The sequence below is a fragment of the Toxoplasma gondii genome, chromosome Ib (assembly GCF_000006565.2).
Source record: "Toxoplasma gondii ME49 chromosome Ib, whole genome shotgun sequence".
NCBI classification, from domain to species: Eukaryota; Apicomplexa; class Conoidasida; order Eucoccidiorida; family Sarcocystidae; genus Toxoplasma; species Toxoplasma gondii.
This window is the reverse complement of record NC_031468.1, coordinates 1,244,081-1,268,254: the sequence shown is the minus strand read 5'-3', so window position 1 is coordinate 1,268,254 and position 24,174 is coordinate 1,244,081. Positions and strand designations below refer to the sequence as shown.

The 24,174-nt window shown below is 48.9% G+C and overlaps 5 protein-coding genes across 5 annotated transcripts; 2 read left to right on the top strand and 3 right to left on the bottom strand.

Moving 5' to 3' along the window:
* The first annotated feature begins 2,804 nt into the window (after positions 1–2,804).
* Positions 2,805–8,628, top strand: TGME49_209490 (hypothetical protein). Its single transcript, XM_002369657.2, has 7 exons — positions 2,805–3,902; positions 4,511–4,732; positions 5,054–5,351; positions 5,817–5,974; positions 6,435–6,552; positions 6,876–7,039; positions 7,553–8,628. The coding sequence occupies exons 1-7, from the start codon at positions 3,533–3,535 to the stop codon at positions 7,738–7,740; spliced, it is 1,518 nt and encodes a 505-aa protein (XP_002369698.1). The 5' UTR covers positions 2,805–3,532; the 3' UTR covers positions 7,741–8,628.
* Positions 8,237–12,062, bottom strand: TGME49_209485 (hypothetical protein). The gene is made up of 4 exons (XM_018779465.1): positions 11,440–12,062; positions 10,834–11,031; positions 10,234–10,473; positions 8,237–10,067 (listed from the first exon to the last, which is right to left on the bottom strand). Exons 1-4 carry the CDS (start codon positions 11,833–11,835, stop codon positions 9,312–9,314), a joined length of 1,590 nt encoding a protein of 529 aa, XP_018638440.1. The 5' UTR covers positions 11,836–12,062; the 3' UTR covers positions 8,237–9,311.
* Positions 12,063–12,201: 139 nt separating this feature from the next.
* TGME49_209480 (hypothetical protein) lies at positions 12,202–13,515 on the bottom strand (the record flags this gene model as incomplete). The annotated part of the gene is made up of 1 exon (XM_002369656.1): positions 12,202–13,515. The coding sequence occupies one exon, from the start codon at positions 13,513–13,515 to the stop codon at positions 12,202–12,204; it is 1,314 nt and encodes a 437-aa protein (XP_002369697.1).
* A 764-nt stretch (positions 13,516–14,279) lies between these two features.
* On the top strand, positions 14,280–18,694 carry TGME49_209470 (hypothetical protein). The gene is made up of 4 exons (XM_002369655.2): positions 14,280–15,978; positions 16,217–16,527; positions 17,099–17,275; positions 17,896–18,694. Exons 1-4 carry the CDS (start codon positions 15,279–15,281, stop codon positions 18,268–18,270), a joined length of 1,563 nt encoding a protein of 520 aa, XP_002369696.1. The 5' UTR covers positions 14,280–15,278; the 3' UTR covers positions 18,271–18,694.
* A 787-nt stretch (positions 18,695–19,481) lies between these two features.
* Positions 19,482–23,964, bottom strand: TGME49_209460 (hypothetical protein). Its single transcript, XM_002369654.2, has 3 exons — positions 22,454–23,964; positions 20,432–21,619; positions 19,482–20,067 (listed from the first exon to the last, which is right to left on the bottom strand). The coding sequence occupies exons 1-3, from the start codon at positions 23,084–23,086 to the stop codon at positions 19,711–19,713; spliced, it is 2,178 nt and encodes a 725-aa protein (XP_002369695.2). The 5' UTR covers positions 23,087–23,964; the 3' UTR covers positions 19,482–19,710.
* Positions 23,965–24,174: the final 210 nt, after the last annotated feature.

The window sequence follows — 24,174 nt, the reverse complement described above, 5'->3', positions numbered from 1 at the left end:
AAGCGACTTTTTCCTTTTAGAAATAGTAATAAAGCAGCAGGAAAGTGGCTTGATGCTCAGCAAGGGATCGACTCTATACCGGTTGTTGCCTAGTGTGCCCGAGTCGAGTTCTAAAGAGTTGACAGGAGCAGAGAAATCTACAAACTTCCTGTTCGACTATCAAGTAAGCATCAAGAGGGACAGACTGTGGCACCCAGATACGCCGGTTGGTCCGGTATACTTCCTACTCTGACAATGCCTCAGCACCTTAGTGTCTTCCGCCTCTATCCCTGTTTGCAATTCCATCCTTCAAGATGCTTACGGTATTCTCCAGTTTGCCGCCCTGCATGCCACTTGCGACCAGCAGCGAGCCAGCAAAAATTAGGACAGGACGGAGGACGTTCAACACTTTCTCTCGTGCAGCGAGAGCAACAGGATTTTTTATCCATCCAAGATGCACGTATCTACCGCAGGTTCGGTGTACGTCACCAACATACCTGTTACCTGCAGGTGTTCGAAGTGTATCAAACATCTAGGGAACGAATTTCGAGTTGTTGACGAATTACCATTCGGGTTTTCTGAGCTCAAATCTCAAGTAGTAAACCTACGTTAATAGGGGGTTGGAAAAGACTAGCAAACTAGTGGATTTGGATGGAATTACTTTTGGCACCGCAGAAAGAGATTTACTGGATAGTTATTCGTGCTGCATTCCACAAGATATACATGATGTATGGTAGATTGATTGCCATCCTAGACCCTGTAAAACTATTGTAATCCATCCTGTAAAAGGCAACGTGGAAGGATGTACAAGGCACCGATTAAACGTAAGAGCCGCTGGAACGTGGTCGGCCACTTGAGTTGGTGTGTTGGAAAGCAGGACATTTCTGTGCTTCCATTATCTGTGCTTCCATTCTGTGTGCTCTGCAGACGTTTCTCACATTTTCAAACAAAAATATTTCAGCAAGATGGTATTGACGCAGTAGACGCGGCAGTGTTGCCCCCGTGCCGTGGAAAATTGTTTTGTCGTCTGGTTCATTTGGGTCGATGGCGCGCCTGTCCAAAATGCAACATCACTTCAAGTTTTCCGTGTGTGTTTAGATCACGCTAAATCGCATTTGAATGCAAAGGTCAAACAGAGTAAATCAGAGGTCTTCCCCAATCCCCATTGTCACCTGAAATGCCGCAAAAGCGAACATGCCCTCGTGTTTTTCAAGTGGCAGCATTCGTATCGTAGAGACGCATGTATTCGCTGTGCTTAGACAAGGTCAACACAGCCAGAACTAACCTATGGTCAATTGCCGTCCTCGAAGCATTTAACGTCTACATCGGCCATAGAGTAATCCATGCTCGTTTTCTGTATTATTCGTACATGTGTCGGCCAAACACGAGGTTTAGTCCGATTGTTATTTGGACTGGGTGTGCCACTTTGGCTGTAGTGACCAGAAAGTTTGCAAAGAAACAATCTATCCTCCGCTTGTCTTGGATGCATGAAGATTTTCTTTGCCTACCTGTCCGTGTGATGCGCTCATTCGGCGGCACTGCCTTGATAAGTTTTTCTGCACCGCCTTTGACTGCGTAGCTCCTACCAAAAAGCAACAACGGAGTGCAAGGCACTTGCACGACTCCGTCGCTGGTGACGGTTTTGACCCTTTTGACAGTGTTGTAATAGTATCGAAAACCTTCCGTGTACTTGAATCCTCAACCCAGTAAATAGCGCTCCACCGTACCACACTTCGGGAATAACCAGAATCGTTTTTCTCTGACTCCGGAAGTCCTTGTCCCCCAGCGTTCAAGAACGTCAAGGGGCAGGCAAAATGGTGCCTGGAATGCACTCGGCCGTAATATCAGGATTACCTATACGTGGACAAGAGAAGAACGATATTCACAAACAAAGGATGATGTTCGCTCTGTCGATGTAATTCAAGTGAAGCAGACAGACTTGAACCATCTACGATCAACTGCGTCATACATTAAAAACTGCCTAGACGGAGGCGCGACGAAGTGCGTATCCTATTTGCCAAGTCTTAAAATACCTCGATGTCCCTACAAAAATCCCATTTTAGGGAAGATATTATTCAGTGGGCATGTTGCAGACTAAGCAGAAGTGTAGGATATTCGAAGGGAACGTGTAGCGGAGGGTTCGGCGGAGATCCCGAAGCCTGCTAATTCTTTTCTGATCGCTTTCCGACTTACGCCACTTCTGCGCTGCTGCATCTCGATGTCACTGTCCCTTTTCTAAAGAACAAGCGGAAGGTGGATAACCTCATGTTTCCTCCCGCGATGGCTCTGCTGCTCAGACGGCAGGCAATGCTTGTCAAAATGACTCTGTTGTGGCGGAGTACAAGAGCCCCACTGCCTGAGACCTCATCGTGCCCACACCTCAAGTAAAAATTTTCCTGAAAGACCACATGATTTCTCTGCCTCTCACTGAACTTCTAACGCCATGAAGTTTGACTACGCGAAAATCGTAAAAATTAACCACCCCCGACTCTAGCAGCACCTCTACATAGCAGCCATTAATGGAAGGCGAACTTGCTCTACCCGTGTAGCCGGCTCAAAGCGGTCATAGGAGCTGCTACTTTTACATGCGCATGGCTTCGAGCCAAGCTCTCAGGTTCGTCAACGGATCAGAAAAAAATTTTGTGCCCTGATTTGCTCTGAATCTTTGTCGGTCCGTTGACTGGTGACAGACCCGCCCTAGTTTGTGCCACATGGTTCGGGCATGCGTCTCTGCGGCTAGCTGGTCCCGAGGTGAAGTCGATTCTCCAGGCAAGCTACGAGTTTCGAAGGAGGTTTTGTGTGTGTCATGACCTTTCCTGAGGCTACGATCGTGCTTTTGCAGGACCATCGCAATTGAAAACTTGTGTCCTCATTTTGGAGCGGGTGTCTTTGGAACTTGAGCAAAAACCCGGTGTTGTTTGGTGCGGCCAGCGAGATCGTGTCAAGGTGCGGACGAGGAGTGGGAGGTGATTCCACATGCACGTCATATCAGAGACTCCTCTGAGTCAGTTACTTCTCCTTCCCAGCTCACCTCGCATTTTCATTCCCCTCATTATAGTTTCACCAACTGGAGCTTCCACCCGGGATCGGTCCACATGGTTCACTGAAACTGCCGTAGACGTATAGGCCATTATAAAGATACGTGCCCGTACGCTGCGGCTTCTGCGGCTTACGGCTCGCGCGTGACGCGCCACAGATTCCCGGTCAACTCTCCATTGCAATTTTTGCACGTTTGCGCGTTCCTCAGTTTATCTCCTGCTTTGATTCGTGTTTACAGAAACTTCTACATGACAGTCCTACTCCGTGCGAGTCCTCTGGTGCTACACAATTCCTGGTAGCCGTGGCTGTAAAAACGAGGCCACATGAACGCGGCTTTTTCTCCGGACCAGGAAAGGCCGGACATAGCACCGACTAAACCAAGATACCTCTATACCTACGCAGATATCCAGTGTGCGTTACGCCTACGAGTTGGTTTGGTTGTGGCCTCGCTGCTTGGGGACTCTGCCTTTTCTTCCATGGAATTTGTTGTGGTTCTCTTCCATCTGGCGTAACGATGGCGTGGATCCTCAAGGGAGAGTTTGAGTTTCTTGTTTCTTCGCTGGCGGAGCGCTTGGACATTGCAAAATGTCGAGGACTCCTGACCTCTTCGCTAGACATGCGTCTTGTTTGCTCGCGTGACCCCACTTTTGCACATTACTACGGGGCTGGCAAGGCGTACCTCGGGCGGTACATCGAGAAACACTTGAACAGAACCGGGCTCGGCTTACAGAGCAAGTACATGCACAAGTCACTAGGGGCCAGCATTGTTGATGAGTGCAATCTGGCACACATTTTCCAGATTCTTAGGGTTGAAGAGCTGCTTGAATGCAATGCACAATGCCTCCCCGTCACAGTTGCGGCGTCCGTCCTTCTCGCTATTGTTGGTGAGATTCCAAGAGGAACCAAAGCGCTTATATCCTCGTTCTCAGAGAGAGAAAAGGTCGAAAGTTGCTTCATCCATTTCATAGGAATAAGTACTTTTCTGTGAGTCTACGACCTAAAGCCACTCGTGACTCGTGTCACAACGCGTGAAGTCCGTTGTGGATGCAACACGACACCCTTGACCCTTTTCTGCTGCAACATTGTTTTTGTTCAGTACAGGAAATAGTGCAACCAGGATCCAATGCTAGCCATGTATGGAGGAAAATGTGCATATCGGAACCCGGTATTTGTGATATTCCCGGTTTTCGTGGGGCGTTTTTCGCGTTCAGATGTAGGCCTAAGAACGCACACACTTTCATCTTTGATCCTCTACTAGCCAGGCGTTTGTGCCTAAGTTCTCGATTTGTTCTTTGCGTGCTGTACCCTACCAGTTTTAGTAACACTGCTTTCGAGCAGGCATGGACACCGGGCAAGATACTGAAATCCAGCAAGTTTAGCCGTGCTCCTCTGACGGTGCTTTAGGGTGATGACTGTTGTGAGCCTTTGCAATGGGAGCCACCATCTTCGAGAACTGTGTTGCTTTGCGTGTGCTGCTCTTCGCATGCGTTAGGGGAGTTGGATGCAGTGCGAATGGACCTGCTGAATATGAAGAAGGACGTGCGGGAGCTTGATAATTTCAGGCGAGAGAGTGCACAGTTTCTCACAGACACTCTGGAATTTCTCGTCGAGTTTATTGTAGAATCGGGCCGCGACCGTTTCACTTACATCAAGGAAGCCCTTATTTTGCCTACGGCCACGCCGCCTCGACCCATCCCCAGTCTCGGACAACAACGTGAGTCTGGTGTGCAGACCTGGTGCATGCCGCACAATGAAATCATATACGGTTCTGTGACGATTGTTATTGTTTTAATTCTTCACAAGTGGTGTACAAGGGTTACCGTTAGCAGTTCTGGTGCGGCTGAGTCGAATATGACATTTTTACAACAGCGTTGCATGTACACGAGATCGATTCGTGCTGACGGTGGTGAAGAATATGCTGGTTCATGTTCTCGCAGAGCGATATAGAGACACCAATGAGCCTTCCGCGCACAATCATAATGATAAAATGTTTCAGTCAAGCGTTCTCTTTGTCATTATTTTCTCTCCTCCGCAGCACCCAAAAGTTCCCAGAAAGTCGCATCGGACTTACGTTCATCTGACGACCCATTCAGTTTGGCTGCCCGTATGGCCCAAGGAGATGCGATTGCAGAAGGCTCCGATGGCGGACAGGAGTATCTAACGTCTCTATATGCCCTTTACAGACGAGGCGACCTACAGCTGGAGATTCTCCTCAATAGTGGGAGCATTTTATCAATCTGGAGGCGGCTAAAGGCACTTTTTGAGCTTCCCCGCGCCACTGCCCAAGATCTCATACGCTGGGCTGTCATTCGTCAGGCCCCTCGTCTCAATAGGTAGGTTATTTTCAAGGTGCAGTTTTAGCACAAACAACTTCGAGCAACCAGACGGTTTCTTGCTTGTTTTCTGAATTATTTGACACACATATGTTATGTCTGTTGTACTTACGTGCTCTTCGATATCTCTCAGCATGGAAACACCAGGAGACGGTAAAAATCGAGGCTCTCCGTCACGCATAGGATAACAGCAATTCTCTTCTCTTGCTAAGTGGCATGACTGAACTGTGCCCCGAAGGGCTCGCTATATTTTTTTTCGATGCATGTGTGCAGCGGCCAATCTCGCGCGCAAGATTAAGGGGTTTAGGGCATTCATTTGGGAATGGTGTCCCGTTAGATGAAGCATTGTGGTGGCAAGAAGTGCCAAACATAGTCCCGTCCTGCGCCTGTACCTTTCTTCAGTCGAAGGACTGCGTAACGCGTTTTCTTGTGGAACATGATCTACTTTTTCGGATTTTCTCTCAGGCTTCGTCAGCTGATATTTACCAGACTCTTACAGGTCTTATGCAATCCTTCACTGCGGACAGGAAAAATCAAAGGAGACGTGCCTGATTTTCCACGGAAGGCTCTGAAACAGGATCGCGCGATCGCAGCAACAGTGCTCTCCGCGTTCGCTCGCTCCGGTAGGTGCCGTTACGACAGTGTCAACGCCATTAACTTCACCGTCCAGTGGTGCACTGCGCATCTATTTGTGTGCCGACATATGTCTACCTAGGGAACTACAAACTTGTGAGTCTACCACGATTCGAAAGCGTTTCGTTATTTTGGGACTTGCGTTGCGCGCTGCTGTATGTCTTTAGTACTGGTTGCACTCAACGCCGGCAAAACGTGGCCTATCTCTCGCTGTGAGAGACGAAACCTAGGAGGGACAGTGAATATATAGTGCTGCTTATAGGCCTCAGATGCCGATGACAAAGCCTCCTCATAGGCAGGCACACAGCGGTTATCGGGCAGCTTGTGTGTGAACTAAAACCAATGAGAGACGGTCGTCCAGTGCGTGATTCTTTTAGTTTTGAGCTGTACCAGTGGAGCAGTTCTGGCGTGTGATGCAACTGTGCAGTTTTGTTGCGGTTTTGAGCGCAGGTGTCAAGGCTTGGTGCTACGAAAGCGAGTCGCAGAAATTGGATATCGTGCGAGGAATGGGGGGTGGCGAGGTGTCAAGCAAGATCTCTTCGATGTTGTGTATCAAGGTGGATCGCGGGTAGGGCCAAGCAAAAGCAAGTTCGTACTGCTCTGAAGGCTGGCGCTGTTTAATTTCAGTTGCCATTTTCCATCTCTGTTACGAAGTCAGAATCTGCTCATAATATTATGAGCCATCGTGGGGACTTTCCCATCATCCAAATGTATCGTACGGGCACTTCAGCACATTCGTCTGCTCGTCTACAAAAACAACATTTTCCTCTAGGGTCCGGCCACTTCTATCGTATGCACAAATACAGTTTTTCAACGTGGTTTGAGAAGCATGAGCATCGGTGGCATCGCGGCACGTATCTTATTTTGCACTGGTTTGTGTGACGCTTTTAGGTTCATCGACCTTCCCATGGATGACGACTATTTTGATGAGGATACTCTTGAGAGGTGGTTCTCGCCTCGGTGGAGCGAGACATATCCAAATCAAGGTCGTTACTCAAGCTTAATCGTGACCGATGACAATCTCTACCGCCTGGTTCCTAGAAAAGATAAAAGTGGTAAGGGAGTACGCTTTCTCGGAGAAAAGTGAGATTTTAGCCAGTGCATCGGCTTGAATCCAACATTGTGAACTAATCCTTATATGCCCGCTTTTATGTGGGTTCTTTTATGACAGTAAATCTAAGTCGGTACCGTTGTGACAGTCTGTCGTCCGCACGACCGGTCCGGAATCAATTTGCCTTCAGTTCACAGAGGTGTTCCAAGGCTCAAAGCTGAGTTACGGGGACAGGAAATCCGTGGTTGGTTATGAAGGAACATCGCTCTAAACAATGCTGGAGCCCGGAAACCGCACAGCCATTACGTGCGTTGCCAATTTCACGTATTCCAGCGTTTCTTGTTGTAAGTGTGGTGGCATGTCTGTCTCTACTTTCACCTTGATTTATTCGACCTGACGTGCGCGTCCATACGCTTGAGCGGGTGAGAGCAAACGAAGCGGCAGTAGAGTCATTTCATTCTGTGTTCCCGGGACTGAAACGTTTGCCATTTGTACTTGTTTCTTTTACTGCTGACAGATTTTGGCTTCGGAACGGCTTCCTCGCTCACGTCACTTGTTGGAGGACGCATGCGTGGTATAGTGCCTGATGATGTCCTGAGCGGTGAGCACCGTTTCTTCACCGCACCTTTAACAACCGCTTTTCTGGACACCGAAAAGTTCGACACGACTCTCAGGGAATTTTTTTCATCCGATGATGTGTGCTGAAGAAGGCTACCCCAGTGTTTGTGACGTTGAGGCGTGTAAATGTTGTTCTGTTATTTTAAAAAGCAAGATTCTCAATTCCCTGATAGTTCCATGTACTGTACTTCAATATACTCCTTTACTTCCCTACGGGCATGATTCTATCGATACAATATTGTGTGTGTGGTCTATGGAGCTTCATTCGTGTGGGAGGTTTCGTGGTGCTCCCTTAACAATTTCATTGTTTGCCAGTAGCAGCTCTTAAGTGATGGCACTATTTCCGTCCTCTGAGATGCATGGATGGCAAAATATCATGTGCCATCCGTAACTGCAAAATCAGTATACTGGAATGTACTACTTGAATCCAAGATAGATACGATACCACATAGGTCGTGTATTTCAGAGGGGGAAGGTGTTTGTGATAAATGATGGAGAGAGGTGTTCACCGCCAAGCAGTACAGCTTGTCGGAGAAGACGTTTACTAGTGGGTTGAACTTGGGGCAGCCAAGGCTCTGAAATGAAGAGAAACCATTGAGGTTGGGTCGAGTACTTGTCTTCTCCATTGCACGAAAGCAGGGGCTGCAGGTGGCAGGAGGTTTGCAAGCAATAGAAAAGGATGGGAGCCGCGAAGACGTACAGCGCATAATGCATCCCAACGTTACATTTGTTTTGACGTCTAACGCGCAGGGGCATGACAAGAATAGTTTTGGGCACGTTGGCCGCGCAAAAAGACCTGTATACTGTGATAAAAATTGTTTTGCTGCTTCCATAGACCGGGTTCAACTGGTCTGCCGTCCAACGCATTCTCCCAGATATACCCCTTTAGATCCATTCCTCCATAGTTCGTCTGGAGAATATTTTTCCAACGTGCTATGTGGTCTCAAAACTAGCGTAACGTCATGATGATGTGACCTGCTTTCTACCTCTACCAGTGACAATAGTTGCCTCGCTTGCATGTAAACTGGACGAACCGGAAAAAGCAACGATAGCATCGCCTGCACAACAACATACTGTTGTTTAGCACTGCATGTACAATGTACGAGATGAGCTGCCACTACCTGTCAGGCGTATGTTCAGGCAATGTAGCCCAGCAGATGATTCCACGAGCAAGATGCATTTTCAATAGGGTTTCACCTGGGACTAGTTATCGTAAACTGCTTCGGGTGCGGAACAGTTTAATACACTATTCATTCTGAGATACAAAAGCATTACAAAAACAAATCCGCATTACAGTGGCGTTGACCGCTCAACGCCGTCGAACCGACACAACACGTCGTCAAGTCGACAAATTCAACTCGCATGAGCGCTCCACTGTCATTCTTTCGAAGACGAAAAGCGGCAGCACAGAAAACAAGATTCTCTGTTTGCCGACAGCATATTTCTAGATGAAAATCAGTCGCTCACTTAGGTTTCAGTTGGGCTGTCGAAACCGGTCGTGGGCGCCAGCACGGCGACTTGACGTTGACAACCCTTGCAGCGATGCGCATCGCGGGTTAATAAAAACTATTTTCAAAGACGTAGCGTTTGTAAGGTGTAATCTGCATTTGCCTCGATGCTGCCCGCGTTTGCTTGCCTTGTTTCCGTTCCCTGTGGCCTCACCATATATCTATGGGGATGTGCAGGAATGGGGGAATATAGATGTCCAGCTGACCGCTGAATCCATCGATAAACTGGGATCTGTGTACTGGGACGGCGGACTGAAAACGCCGCCCATTCGTGCCAGACAACAGATTGAGCTTCTCAGTCTCCTTCTTCAACTCGTCACCCTTCAGAAAAACTCGCATCTTCTTCTTGTCTGTCCAGCTTTTGTCACCGGTATCACCGGCGAATGGTGGCAGGTAACCCACGTGTTCCCCGTTCAGCCCCCCAAACTTCTTTAACTCGTTTGTGTGCATGTTGTCTCGTGTGTAGTGTACTCCTTCATCTTCGATGCTTTTTAGTTTGTCTATAGACCCCCCAGTAGCAATCTCCGCTGCAGTCTCACCATGTCTCGCGAGTAGTCTAGAGGGGGAACCGCCGGGAGGGACGCCACCGCCAGGGGGACTGGGCCCCGGTTCACCTGGAGAGGGAGAGGAAGGGCCGGGCGTGGAAGAGCTTGTCTCTTGCACTGACCATGTTTCCGGATTGCTGGTTGGAAATGTTTCGACAATTGCAGGAAAAACGCATACGTGGGAATAAAGGAATCCGTTACAGTTTCCGAAGGCCGCCACCCGTCCTACAACCCACTGTGCAGTGACGTTCAAACAAGCCGGAAAATTTGTAGTTGTGTCTCCAAAAGGTACTGGAGGCAAATCCGAGCAGTTGTTTGGGGGTGACAAACTGGCGAGGGACGCGAACGGGAAAAGCTGACCCTGAATAAGAAAGCGACATCTTCGTCAGTCACATGAAGACACGAGCACGTGTAAGGGTACATATTCCTTATTTCTCTGTCAACATATGACGGAGACGTTCTCACACACTCGTGTGACTGAATGCCAGTTTGACTCATGAATTGTTTCCGTCTTCGAGTCACCTTACTCGAGTGGCTGCATAATACGATTCTGGGAAGAACGGCGTGATTGCGGCCCATGATGCCTGAGATGCGTCGACAACCGAAGGCCTTAATCCCTGCCACAGATATAACCGTCTAAGTTCAGGAAAATTTTGGAACTCGCGGAAGGCGGCGTAGACAGGAAATCCTGAGGTACCGACTGCAGCCAAGACGTAAAATCCATCGAAATTGCTCCCTTCGATAGAAATATCGGCGAAGCAGCCTCCCTGTGTTCAATACAGAAGGAATACGCTGAATAAAGAAAGCAGGATATCCGTTTGTTTTGACATAGGACTGGCAAAGTCATTTTGACTGCACTACTCGTATGTGATGGGTTGTAGGTGTAATACTTGTTCCAGAAACTTAGGAGAGAATGTTGAAAATGGCCCCTGGATAACGTCGATGGATAACGATACGACGCCTGGAGGATGCATGCCCAGGGGAAGTTATCCACAACAGCATGCCTTGAGTTTCCAGGTTGTGCCACTTCCCTCTCTGGGAGACAGCACCTGCCTTCTTCGGTGTCCGCTTCCATCTCGCTCTCCTCCCTGTGTTTCCTCAAGAAGACGGAGTCAGCGGTGCCTTACCTGTTGCTCGCAAGAGAACTGAAACCCAATCAAGTATATAAATTTGATGAATCCAGTTGCCGGATCAAACACAGTCTCTCTCGGGATGGTCGCGACGCTTGTGGGCGGAATGACGGAAGGCATGCAGAATCGTAGACGTCCGTTGAATAGGCGGCAGTAGAAGGCATTCCGTACCTTCGACCTGACAATGTTTTTATTCTGAGGCCAACGCAACAGCAGTGGAGGGAAGTCGAGGGGAGACTCGATGTTTTTCTTTAGGATTTGAAGCATAGTGCGCTGAACCTTAAAGGGTGTGCACAGTCAGATCAGCTACTCGAAGACCACACCATAATGTGGACCGTCTTTGATTCAGCGGTCTCGTGTAATCCAATTTCGTAGATGCGTGCTGGTTCGCGGCAACTGCACATTAATACCTTTCTTGAATAAGGGAACGACTGCTATCGGCGGGTTCTATCTATTTCGTCACACGCATTTTCTGTGGCTTTGAAAGGTGGCAACGTGTTGGTCACTGCCGCCCACACATGAGTACAAGGTCCAACTACATTCTTGTCGAAAAACGAGAAACGTGCGTTCCATCCTGACTCCCCAGTCCAACCTAAAACGTACCTCGAAGTCGACCGCAGTCATATCTGCAAGGGAATAAAAGTCCCCCCCAAGAGAAAGAAGGGCATTAATCAGCTTAAACACCTGACTATCCGAAGGAATTTCTATAACCGACGATGTCGCATTCAGAACGGCCTCAAGGGCTGCAACGGTTACGTGTTGTTCAACAAATTCGAATAACGCCTCTGTGACCGTCTGACTGACGATTGTGTAATGTAGAAATCCAGCTAGCTCTTCAGCCCGTTTATGGATTCCAAACGCGTATGAATCTTGAAAAACTCGGCGCATGTTTGTACCGATGTCGCGAAGAAAATTCCCCAGGTTCTGACACACCTGCACGCTTACGAGAAAGGAGACACAGTGCGTGCACAAACACAAGAAAACAGTGGGCCGAAACATCCTAGGGGTGAAGAAAAAACTTGTTATTTGCGTGCCATGAGGCACAAGAATTATATGCCTATGGCATGCATGTATACCCTCTGTCCACACACCTAGTGTAGATGCCTCCGGATATATACATAACTGTATACATATGGGTTCGTATCTGTACCGTATAGAGCACTGTCTTATCGTTGGAATACATATGCATTGACGGAAAGAAGCATTCGCTTTTCTATCACTTATATGATGGTAGCACACTAAAGCTATTTGATTGCTTTACTCAACACCGTATGTTGGGATGCGGGGGATAGGAAGCAGCCACGTACGCCTCTGGGCACCTCGTTTTTGTGCCTCTCTCCAATAGCGCGGCTGTTATGCCATCTCTTACTCTGGGTTACACTGAACATTTCTCTTGAGATCGGGATAAGAAGCAGCTTGTCTCTCGACGAGCGCAGGAAAGATTCCTCCATTGAGCGTGGCATTTACAATCTGCTGAAGAGGAAGCGACCACACAGCGTCTCTGTACCTCTCCAGAAAAATTCCAACATCTTCGTTTACTTGGTCAACCGTGTAAGTAATATTCGGTATATTTTTCCTCTTCAACGTGATGAAAGTCTCATCCCATAACGCCTGCCCTTGCACAATACCTTCAGCCTCCTCAACCGCGGATAGCATAATCGTCTCCTCTCGAGCGTCCTTCCCATCTGGCGTGGCGATGTCTGTGCCATCACCTGAGGCATTCGAAATCCATGAAACGCCATCGCTTACAAATTCTTCATTATAGGAAGAAGGAATAGGAGAGGTTACTTGGTCTTGGCCTTGTTCAACCAGAAGAAGGGTGGGAGCATACTTTTTTTGCCATTCGTACAGCCACTCGAGGTGGGAAAATGCCCGTGATGTCGCATGCTTAACGAGAATGTCTCGCTCTTCAGGGGATAATTGCTGGAAGCGGCTCTCGAGCTGGTCAATCGGGATCAATTCTGAACGCTGTTCGCCCCGTTCATCAGTGCGAAAGCGCAAGAGAGTAGGTGACGGGATCGCCGTTGTAGGCTGGTGAGCTGCCGAATCGGAGAGAGACACAAAAGGAGCAGCGCTTCGCATCGCTAGATCATGGTCGCGGGAACCGAATGAACCATGATTATAGTTCAGGTCGACATTAGTGTTAGCCACAGTATGGTGTGGTTGTCGCGAGTTGGCAAAATCACCTGAAATAGGGTTTCTCATTTTCTGAGAACCAAAATATATTCCAGGCAGGAACAAATGCTTTAGGCTTGAAACCGTGATTTCGTTTATCGCCAAACGGCGATACCGCTTTCGGTCGTTGGCACATATTTGGATCCTGTCTTTCTCTCTGTCGGCATTCTCGCTCACTGCAGTTCGCTGAATTTCAAAGGAGACGGGGTTACTTTGTCTGCCGGTGCTGCCTGTCTTCGTTTCCATCCTTGCTTTTGTTTTGGTTCGCATTTTGTCATTGGTTGAAGAGGCGTCGACGTTCGTGTCTCCTGTCATATACCCTTTGTCATCTGCACTCGACGTGTCAATGAAAGCTCCCTCTTGGTCAATCCTTCTAGCGTCTTCGTCTTCCTCACCTCTCGGCGAATTACCGGCTGTATACCAAAGGTCCCGAGTAGTTTTCGTAGTCTCACCCGCAACGGGTGTTGGCTGTTGGTGACTGCCATCCCACGTGATAGCGATCATTGTATCACTGAAAAGAAGATGACCTTGTGTTTGTCCTTTTCGGGGTGACGCTTCTGGTGCATTATCTAACGCTTGTGCTCGAAAAGGGTCAAGCGAGCTTCCATTGGCGAAACTGGTGTGTGGTTGTGCTGCTACGTCTTCCTCAGAGCTCATCAGAACAGGTCTTTCTGTTCTGATAATAGCAGCTTCTACAGAGCCTTCTAGAGAAGGGATGTCCCATTGTATGATAACGACGAGAGACCACGCACCGCAAGGATGCAGCTGTTGACGCAAAAAGCAGTTACCGAAAGGACGAAGAAGGAAGAAGAATAGAACATAACTGTTTGCTTTTCGTGCCATCTTGAGTCCAACGGTAGGTTGAAGGAGACAATCGTTTCTTCTGTCAAATGGTGAAAGGTATGTTTGTCCTTTGGCTAGTAAAAGATGCGGCAGAACAGAGGTTTGATGGAGATGCACATCATTGTTAGTGGTGCCGCTTCTGTACGTCAGGTTGGGTTCTCCTCAGATGAATTGTCAGGCACGAATCTACTGCCGTCACTTTCGGTTCTTGTTCGTAAGATGGACATAGTGTTGCAGCGACGCCAAATGAGTATGTGCGCCTTCAGAATGTCTTGCGCCTCCGCTAAATGGCTTAAAACTCAAGAAGTAATCGTCCAGCATACGGCTTCCCTGCCGAGGTAGATGGTACGCTAAACAACTGATGCATGCTGTTGATGAAAGTGAATGCTTCTTGTCTTCCTCTCCCTCAGCGCAGTGGTAAACCGCTGCCTGTTTACCTGGAATATGACACATGCACACATGCATCAAATTCAGGCATTGTCGAACCATCCAACGTGAACCACTACCACCTGATCCAGAAATGAAGTAACAAGCCTCGTTGACATGCAAATTGAATACACGTTCCATCTCGATAACCATATAAATCGCAGAACTGCAGCTCTGCGAATCACAGTCAACGTTGTTGCCACGAAAAGGAAATCGCCCCCCCGTCAGTTCGTTACTACGACTAAACGTACTTAACCATATGAGCATGGACACGAAAAAATCGCCGACCGACGCAGAAAACTAGGGGTGTCCGCGAATGGGATCCGCTCACAATGTGAATATGTGTAGAAGAGGGGACCCTTTATTCATCACTGACACATTTCTTCTCGATGCATGCAATTATCTTCGTTAGAAACGGTGTGTGTCCACTGGCTTGATCAAAAAACGTCAGTCGTGTGTACGACTGTCCAGCCTAGTTGAAGCTCGCGCACTGCACCTCCGGCCCACCTCTGAGAGCACGGAAAATCACGCGCAGTAGGCTGAGCAGAAGTGCGAAGAAAGAAACGGACACTATTGTTTTTTGTCGAGCCCCGAAGGACCCGACAACCATCTTAGGAGCACAAAAAAGACCTGTTTTTGCCTTCTTCATTTTTGGTGTTTCCCCACCTTGTGTCACTAATATAAGACCAGACGAATACTTAGTTCACACGTCCTGCTGCAGTCCAACGTTTGACTCGCTTCGTGACGCTATGCCTATGCATCAAAGTAGAAATATTAATGTCTGAACCATCAGTGGCTTTTGTCGTCACACGCCTAGGCTGAATATATATGAAGAAGCAGGCATCTGCTTCCTGCCTACACAAGGGTGATTGGTTTTGTATTCGGCACGCCAGGTTTTTAAACGCGTCTGTTCAACCCGTTAGGGCTCCGTGTTCTTGCTTATTCGTGTCAGCGTGCCACAGCACCCTTGGCGTATCCACGTGCAAACAGAAACTACAATGGCGGTCTCCGTCCTCCCGAATAAGCGTTTTTGCTTTCCGCTTTTCTGCACAGCCATCCTGTTTTTCAGTGCCGTCCACCAGGACGTGGTATGTGAATACACCGAATCTGCTTCCATTGAAACTCCAGCAGTGGAGGCCGTGACACACCCAAGCAGGACGTCGTCGACCAAAGACGTTGTACACGAAGTGAAGGAAACTGTCCAAACTGAAGGATTGTTGGGCAAAACTACCGTCATCGAACAGCTCTTGTCCAACGCACTCAAGCGTGTTGCAGATGCGATCACGCTGCGCCAAAGCAAAACCAATTATGAAACAGAATATCTCGAGCCTGTCGAAGAAGAGCTCTCAATCTTGATACACGCAGTGGAGCTTTTTCAGCAAATGGTGATTCCCCCTGTTGTCGAAGTCGCCCAGATGCCTTACGAGGCTTTGCGGAGTGCATCTGAGTTTGTCGATGATATTCTCCGGAGTTTCCTAGACCTAGACCAAGAAATGAGTGTCACAGAAGATTTCTCAGGCAGTGGATTAGGCTCCGTTGAGGGACACTGTGACAGTCAAAAGACGTTCGATATTAGATCGACCGACGACTTACAAGAGAGCAGAGCAGATCTCGAATGCATTTTCGCCGGGGGAGAGGCTCCAAAACGACCTCCTTTAGGCGTAGTCGTAGGACGCGTCCATGAAACCGGAGCTACCGGTGAGGCAAGGGAATCGTCTGTCCCGTGTATCCGTGCCTGATTCGGACGCCAAACTTCTGATGGTTCTTCGTATTTCCGGACTTGCAGTAAATTCCCATAATATTATCGGATCGACCAGACAGTGGAGATACGATATAAACAGCTCACTACACTTGTAGAGTTTACAACCGTACTTAGGCAGGTGCATGCAGATGTTCCGTTTGTCCTGCATATCCAATCTTGCTCCTTTTCTTTCAGATCTCTACAATCTTCTGATGAAGATCTGGTGGTCTGGCAAGCTCGCTTTTCAGACTCGCTGTGGATCATCCCGAGACATATACATGATTCAGAACTTGATTCACGCTTCACTAGACATTGCAGCTTACGCATATGTCGGGACCTTTACCGACCCCCTCGCCCCCGGAGAATACATGGATAAGAAGCCTTCTCTCATCTATGATTACACCGTAAATTTTGGAACCCTCTGCCCCGAGATGAACAAGCAAGCAAGTCGGGTTAATCTCGGTGTAATCAACAACGAACATATGTACAGGAACGTCGTCGATGTTGTAAGTACTTTTTGATTACCAACAAAGAGATGTGCTACGAAAACGAAACACGACTCGGAGTTTACACGTCGTCACTCACTAAGGAAGAACGCTTCAAAGTGATGGCCTACGTCAACATCGGTTCCCCTTGGCGTATTGCAGTCTCCTCACTTTGTTAGAGATCCATAACTCTTTTGTTTTTTCGTGACTGGCAGATGGCGGATAGTGCTACAAACGCGAAACATTCACGCTCCATAAGGCACGTTAAGGTATCATATTTGTTGCGATTCATTTTGCTCTTCCCAGCACATATCCATTATTTCTGCTCGAGCTGCGTTGTCACCATTTCTTTGCGGAAAGAGTTGCTATATCATGTAACAGAGCTAGAAAACATTTACAACATCTCTGACCTTCAGCTGCCGTCGTGAATGCGAGGGCCGAAAACGAAAGGGAGATATAATGGAGAAGAACTGTTTGAATCAAGTAGAAATTTTGAGCGCCTGCGGGCGCCCCGCGAAGAGACGCCAACGATTGTAACGTTTCCGTCGGTTCTTGTCATGCGTGTACCTTGGCAAAACGGGTTACCTTGTAGCTCCGGAAAGTTGGCGAAACTGAAGACGGAGGACATATTTTGCTTGGGAAAGCCATGCTGAGAGATCCACTCGATTTCCCAGATAAAGGCGACATTCATGCGGCGTTTTGGTCCGGTGTTTCGTATGACAACGACGCCTTCGAGTCTTCCAACGGAGAGTTCAGGCTCAGTGCCCTGGTAAGGACCCTTGTATACTTTTGTGGAACAAGGGATGCCCGTTTCGTTGGGGTGGGAAACGTGCTCTGCTCTTAGGCACTCCACTGGTTTTCAACCTAACAGGCGCAAAGATCAACTGTGTATCGTCTTAGATCCTCAACAACTCAATTTCGCTCCTCTACTTAATTTGCGGGGTAGCCGCAGCGTACCGGGAGTGGGCGAACCATGGCTAAAGATCACTGATGTAGAAGAATTTAGTTCGTGTTCGGTACCCGTACGATAATGGCCATCCAGTAGTAAGCCACCTGTGCTGCCACAGAGGGCAACGTCCATTTCATAACGAGGAACAGTCGGTACGGCAAGTTGTACCGTAGCAGAAATAGAGATGTGCTGTCAAACCTAAGTCTCCATCTTTCCGTACCTTGCTCTTCGTTCATCTTATTTTCGCCTTCTGGCTCCACTTCACTGACTGAGTATCATTCCGTTGTTTCTCCACACTTCCCTGTAATCGTCTTCTGCCATACCTTTCGACTCAGTTTCCTCCTGTTCCACGCCCCATGCACCACTTTCACCTCCTTCTCCTCTTTTGACTCATTCTTTCAATCACTAGCACTGTTCCGATCATTTTGGTTCTCGTACAGGAGCGGTCATTCACATACAGACATCAGAGTATCGTCGAGGTACTTCGCCGATTTCTGCCACTTTTGGAACTCGTTGGTGACCCTGTGTATGTGGGCCCCCTTCTCTACGACAGTGTTTTCCGGTGGAAATTTGGACGACAGCCTTTGTCGCCCTCCCAGGCTTCCGCTGCGAGAGAATATAGAATGGGCGGTGAGCCGTCTGACCTGAAATTCCGGCTGGGGTCACATCCAGCAGCGGGCTCTCCCGTGTCGTATCTAAGTGGCGCTCTTCCACCTCAAGTAAACATTTTGGAGTTGTTACTTAGGAAGGTTTCCAACGAACCAGGAAATGTCTCCTCAACAGGCGTTGACGCGGTACCCCATGAGGACGCCTGAGACGATAGAGCACACCAGAAGAAGTACAACGAGTAACTGAAGAAAGAACACATAAGCTATTCCGAGCTGCTGGGAGCAAGACGCAAATGTGCATAACATGTAGGGCGTAACAATCTTTACACAAGCACTGCTTATGTGGTGCTTGCCTATGGTCACCACATAACTATGTACGTATACTGTCAAACCACATACGAACTTGTTTGGCGATTATCAGTACATGTGCTGTTGAACACTCTCTGGACACTTTTCCTTTGGCATTGATGTTATCATGTGTACCCGCATCTTACTGCAACAGTTACTCAAAGTAACTTTGGTCTTGTTACTGCCGCTACGTCGTAACAGCCTGCCATGGCGTACAAGATTTTTAAAACTGGGCTTGCGTATCTCGCCTTCGAACAAATCAATTTTTTCTTCTAATTGGCAGCTGTGTTGAGCTGTGCGGCATGCTTGGATGTCGGCTTGAACGCCCCCATGTGGCACGCAAGCCGAGGGGCGCCACGACGTTCAGGAGTCACAGAAGTTGCGCTTTCGTGTGCTGGCAACTAAACAATAGCTCGTTCGCCCATCTGACGATTCCCAATATTCCCTACGACACAGTTAATTTCGTCCTTCGTTAACTTTGTGGTTAGGCAGCACCGGGACTATTCGTAACACACCGTGTAATAGGACTGTGCAGTCCAGCAGCACACATGGGTCTAGTAATCTGTAGCCTCCCATAAAGTAACTATGAATAAACTGCGGGCTTTAATGGTTGACAGCAAATCTGGAGACGTTCCTCACAAGAAGCAGAAGCAGACAATAGACGTCGCCGGTGACTGAGTTACAACTGCTCCGTTAACGACTTCAGGTACTATTGCTACGCGGTTGCAGGCGTTAAAAAAGGAAGAGTAACTACCTGATTCATCAGCCGTTAACTGCTTCCTTGCTCTTCGAGGTAGTCCGTCTCCAACCCTCGATAACACTGCGACTGGCGTATTAGACCCTCGACGGGACAGTCATCGCTGCACGCTACTACCACCGCAGTGAATATCTGCGGATTGCTACGTGTTAGAGACAAGCATGGTAGACTCGAATAGGCAGCGTAAGGCTGGAAGGCCACCGTGGTGTTCCGAAATATTCCGGTGGTCCCGCCTTTGCCGAAGATACTGCGCTCATGCAGGCGATATCCATCCTGAAAATCCGGCATTCTTTTGAAGCCGTAGGAATGGCATTTTCTCCGAAACTGTTACGCGGACACGCTGTTCAAGACAGAGTCAGTCTAACTTTAAAAGTGTGTGCAAGTAGCCCAAACGATTGTTAAAAAAACGCATGCGACAAGATATGCTGCCACAGAAGTAGTCGCTTCCTTCAGCTCATTTGTATTTTTTTTGGACGTTTACGGCTTGCATGACGCCCTCTGGCGGAACATTTCGGAAACATGGTTTCGAGAGCAGCGCCCTTCTACTGTTCTGCCCTCACGGTCACCTGTGCTAGCAATGCTTCTATCAGCGGACAGGGGCGGCCCAGCAGTTGAAACCAGCCACGCACCGCTTGCAAAGTTTCCAACGATGGAGGTCGAAGGGGTGGATCTCTGCGGTCTTCCCAGCTGCTGTCTTGACACGCGTGGAGCGACAAGCGGCGTTCAACCTGCTGACACCAGACATTCCATACGCGTTCCTGGGCAATGCGTAAATGTCTGAAACCGTCCGCAAGCGTGAGAAGCTCCTCAAAGGTGGCGTTCGACACAACAAACGAAAAATAATGCTCCGTTTTCGTGCTCATATATTGATCTTTGAAGAGGAGATACGCGTCCAGCGCCTACAGGGAAAGCAACACGGAAAGGGGCTGGCAAGCACACACAGATGAGATCCTAAGATAAGAGTATCGGAACACCTCACACCAGTAGGTATGAGTACCAAAGAGTCAACGCAGCTTTGTATTGGGTTCTTCCGGAGCCAGGATCAAAAGCGTAATAATTGCTTAAGCATTTATAAACATTTAAGGACACATATGAACTTCTCTTGTGCTGTCCAGCGAAGCACAAAGGGTTCACTGACTTTCCACTGCAATATAGGAGACCGCGGCGGACCTATCGCACGGCGAACAGAGCGTTTCCAGCCTTGCAGTGTGGCGTGTTTCACCAGCACGGCAATGCTCTCAATCTATGTAGGTGCCTTCCTACCATCGCAGCATCCAGAGGCGCACAGCGGAGTCTTGAGACGATGATCGTCCGGACACCTTGAGTGGCACGTCTTAGCAGCTTCGCACGAGCTTGCATGTACATATCAACCACGTCCTTTGTTAGCTCGTCCTCGGGGTGATGATGGGACATGCCACCTAGAACAAACTTGTAACTAAATCCATCATCTTCCTCCGTATCCACTGGACACGTCTTGTCTCTTGACGGAGTTTCGTGCGCTTCGTCTGCCTGCTCTGAGCGCGTCCTTTCCCGGCGCCGAACTGAGGATTGAAAAACCTCACTTGGAGTGCCTCCCAACGGAATTTCTCCCATCGAGACATCCGTGCGTTTGCGAGCGAATTTGGAAAAAATCATTTGGTCAAATCTTGTTATGCACCAGACAACCGGGAACATTTCTCTGTCGTCAAGGGTCACCTTCTTGACTGCGTCGGCTGGAGGCCGATCAGCTTCCAGTGCCTTCTCGGCTGCTGCCACCATGACTTCCACGAGGAAGGCTCGATTCTCGAGCGGGCGTCTTACTTCTCCCTCCTCACACCCGGTTTCTTCGTAGCGCAGTCTCTGGATGTCTGTTGACGAATATTGTCTGCCCTCTGCAGGTCCCCGACTGGTCCCGCCTGCGGGGTTGCCATCCGCACGCCGTGAACATCGCGTGCTGTCAACTGCTGAGAGTTTCGCGAGCAGCAACATCAGTCGCTTGAGGTGGCGGAAACTGAACGAATCACACTCTCCCTGCAGCCGATGAAGAAGCACACACTGGAGTCTCTCTGCTGGTTCATGCACAAGAGGGTGGTGAAGAAGATGGAGTCTTTCGAGGGAGAGGAGTACGGTTGAAAACGCAGCAAAGTCTACGCGCTGCCGCTCTTCCTCTATCTCTCCTGTCAAGCACTGCTTCGCAGAACGCTTCTTCGATTTTCCGTTACTCACGAGCGCATTTGCATACACGATTGAACGCGGAGACAAAAGCAACGGATGATACCGCTGTCGACTCGAGATTTCAGCGAACTGATGAACGATCGCTGCTGCAAGAGGCGGGTGACGGACACCAGCCCGAGCGTACGCAAGAAGCAGAGATGCCAAGTGGAAGGGCAGCAAGGAGGGAAGGAGACGCAACGCCTGCTCAGCTTGTGCTTCCCAGAAAGAGATGGGGAACGAACGGGGGGAGAAAGAAGCCTGGAAAGTCAAAGAGAAGGGCAGAGGCGCAATGGCAAAGTCAGAACTGAGAAACGGAAAACACGATGCACTGGGAAGCGCAGAGCCATTCCTTACCTGCAAGCAACTAGCAGGGTTCAGAGAAACGTGGAGCGTCGCTAGTGACACCTTGTTGTCTCTCTCTGTCTAGAGATCGATAGATAGATACATGGCAGGGCACTGAAACATTCCCTTCACTGCGAGAAACATTGACGAACTAGATTCAGATTAGAAAGTGTTTCGGGGGATATGGGATGCGTAGGGTGTCATTTGGGAGGTCAGGACGCCCGTCACCACGATTCTCCTTCGTGTGCGTCCCTCAATCTATTAGAGTGGAAGCGAGGAGAAAGCAGAGCCATGGTGGGACACCTGAGTTTACTTTGCTTCTCAGACATGCCTTGTACAGCTCTTATATACAGATCCGTCCACCGTAATTTAGGACTCTCGACCAGGGCTAGCTTCGAATAAGGCATCGCTTTGTGCCTTCTAACCATGTTGCCTTAGTAGTTCACATATGTGTCTCTTGCTGTTCTGTGCCTCCCTTGCTCCCCTAGGAGTGCCATGGCGGCGAGGAAAAATATGCGGTGCCACAACAGAGACACACTCCTTTCAGACCCACGAAAAAAACAGTCCTTCCCTGACCCCTTCTCCCCGCTGGAGATCCCCTTTCTTGCATGCCTCCGCATACTTGATGTAGGGTGTTCGTGTGAAAACGAATGCACGTAAAAACAGAGAAGAGAGTTCGTGATGACACAGGTACACATGAAACGGGCGTGTCGTGAGGACACAAATAGAAGAATTTTGGTGTGTCCGTACCTCAACCGCTTTTCGCACAAGCCGAGGAAGTCCATCGTCACCGAGTTCATCGTTCCGCTCGCCTTCCTCTTCTCCGGCATTCACTGCCCGTCGATACCGTTTCCTTCCTGAGCCGCGTGCCGACTGCTGTCCCCCAGCATCAGCTCCTTGGGTTTTTCTGCTTTTGGATATTATTACCGAAGAAAAGGAACGGATTTTTCTAGAGGGAACCAAGCCGGATTGCATTCGACAGGAGGGATGGGTGTTCCAGCAAGCAACGAGTCGTTGCGATGTCAGGGGTGCGGCGGGCAATGAACTGCAGCAAATCTGTTGATTTTCCGTCCCCCTCCCTGCAGTTCGACAGAACGGAGCGGGAGTTGTCGCCACAGGAGACGCCGGGAAGAAAGGAATTGAGAGATGCACGGAAAAATCCCGGAAAGCATGCGTCTTCTGTCTCCATCTTTTGAATGGATATGGCCAAGGAAAAGCATCAACATCGGGTGAACCAGGCGGATGGAGTGTCGGACTCAGTGTAATTACACCTGGCTGCAGCACGTGCAGACTTGCTCGACTTCCCTCCTTCCCGAACATAAAATGTCCTACTCCGCAAACTGCATTGCAAACGTATTTGTGGAGTACCATCGAGGCAGGCATTTTGCCTCAGTCACCGGGCACTCAGGGCTGGGCGCGGTACCTTGAAGGACAGCGGCGTGGAGTACGCATGCTCTGAAACACACAAATCACGCTTGATGTAAGTGCTCACAGTTGCTCGAGCTCACCAGCCAATTGTCGACATCTTGTCAAATGTGGGGGATAACTCAAAGAGGGAGGGCGGGAAAGGCAGCGTAGAGAGACAGAAAGAAGGTAAAAGGAGACATAAGGGAAAAATTTGACGAAAGGGAGGGTGTCACCTAAGAAACGTCCGAAGCGGACGGAATGAAAAGGCAGCGCTTGAACCGGGGAAGACCTCAGGAAGAAAAATGAAGGCAAAGGCCTTGAAGGTCACACTGTCTCCTTCCAAGACGCCGCTAGTCACGTTACACAGGAATCGGTTCGTGGCACGTACTTTCTTTCTTTTCCTCCTTTTGGCAAGAAAGAAACTTCTATCCGTAAAAAAAAGCACATTGGGGAAGACTATCTAGCGCGAAAACGGAACAACACAGCTGAAAAGAGGGAGACAATTTTTCAGTCGCAGTTACTGTTCTACACTCATCGCCTATGGCGCCATCCAAATTTGAAATGAATTTTCACCGTCCCCGTCGAGGCGCAAAATCGGGAAATGTGGCATGACACAGCTATCAGCGTTTACACAGGGTAGAAGAACGGGGCAGAAATAGTGAACGCAAGGACTGCCATTGGCAGTCATCGTCATCTAGCGAGTTCTTGTACACAGGGATACGTATGAATTTCCACCAGACAATAAACCGGCGAAGATCGCTGTGAAACACAGACGGCACTGAGCTGCTGCGTACCTCGATAACGAAGCAGAGCACACCAGATGGGCTCCTCCGCTATCTACGAAATGTTCTTTTTATAGGCAGCAGTGATATGTAAACTGGCGCAGATTTCGACAGGTGCCAGAGATAACGGAGAGACACCGATGCCTAAAATGAGCAACGTCTGCTGGGCATGTACGCGTGCATGCGCCTTCTTTATCAGGACCGCGATGCAGTAGAACGCTTTGGGGGGCCATATCAATCGTAATTCCTAAGTAGCTGAGTTAAGCAATACAGAAGGCCTGA

Bases quoted from the DNA above. Each gene is read 5' to 3' on its own strand.
- TGME49_209490 (XM_002369657.2), top strand. From the start codon at position 3,533: ATGGCGTGGATCCTCAAGGGAGAGTTTGAGTTTCTTGTTTCTTCGCTG. The intron at 3,903-4,510 runs GTGAGATTCCAA...CGCATGCGTTAG, and splicing joins CGTCCTTCTCGCTATTGTTG to GGGAGTTGGATGCAGTGCGA. The intron at 5,352-5,816 runs GTAGGTTATTTT...ATTTTCTCTCAG, and splicing joins CAGGCCCCTCGTCTCAATAG to GCTTCGTCAGCTGATATTTA.
- TGME49_209485 (XM_018779465.1), bottom strand. From the start codon at position 11,835: ATGTTTCGGCCCACTGTTTTCTTGTGTTTGTGCACGCACTGTGTCTCC. The intron at 10,474-10,833 runs GTAAGGCACCGC...TATTGAACACAG, and splicing joins AGTTCTCTTGCGAGCAACAG to GGAGGCTGCTTCGCCGATAT. The intron at 10,068-10,233 runs GTAAGGTGACTC...TTTCTTATTCAG, and splicing joins CGTATTATGCAGCCACTCGA to GGTCAGCTTTTCCCGTTCGC.
- TGME49_209470 (XM_002369655.2), top strand. From the start codon at position 15,279: ATGGCGGTCTCCGTCCTCCCGAATAAGCGTTTTTGCTTTCCGCTTTTC. The intron at 15,979-16,216 runs GTGAGGCAAGGG...CTTTTCTTTCAG, and splicing joins CCATGAAACCGGAGCTACCG to ATCTCTACAATCTTCTGATG. The intron at 17,276-17,895 runs GTAAGGACCCTT...GTTCTCGTACAG, and splicing joins AGTTCAGGCTCAGTGCCCTG to GAGCGGTCATTCACATACAG.
- TGME49_209460 (XM_002369654.2), bottom strand. From the start codon at position 23,086: ATGCCTGCCTCGATGGTACTCCACAAATACGTTTGCAATGCAGTTTGC. The intron at 21,620-22,453 runs GTACGGACACAC...TTGACTTTCCAG, and splicing joins TTGTGCGAAAAGCGGTTGAG to GCTTCTTTCTCCCCCCGTTC. The intron at 20,068-20,431 runs GTAGGAAGGCAC...CTTTCCCTGTAG, and splicing joins CGCCTCTGGATGCTGCGATG to GCGCTGGACGCGTATCTCCT.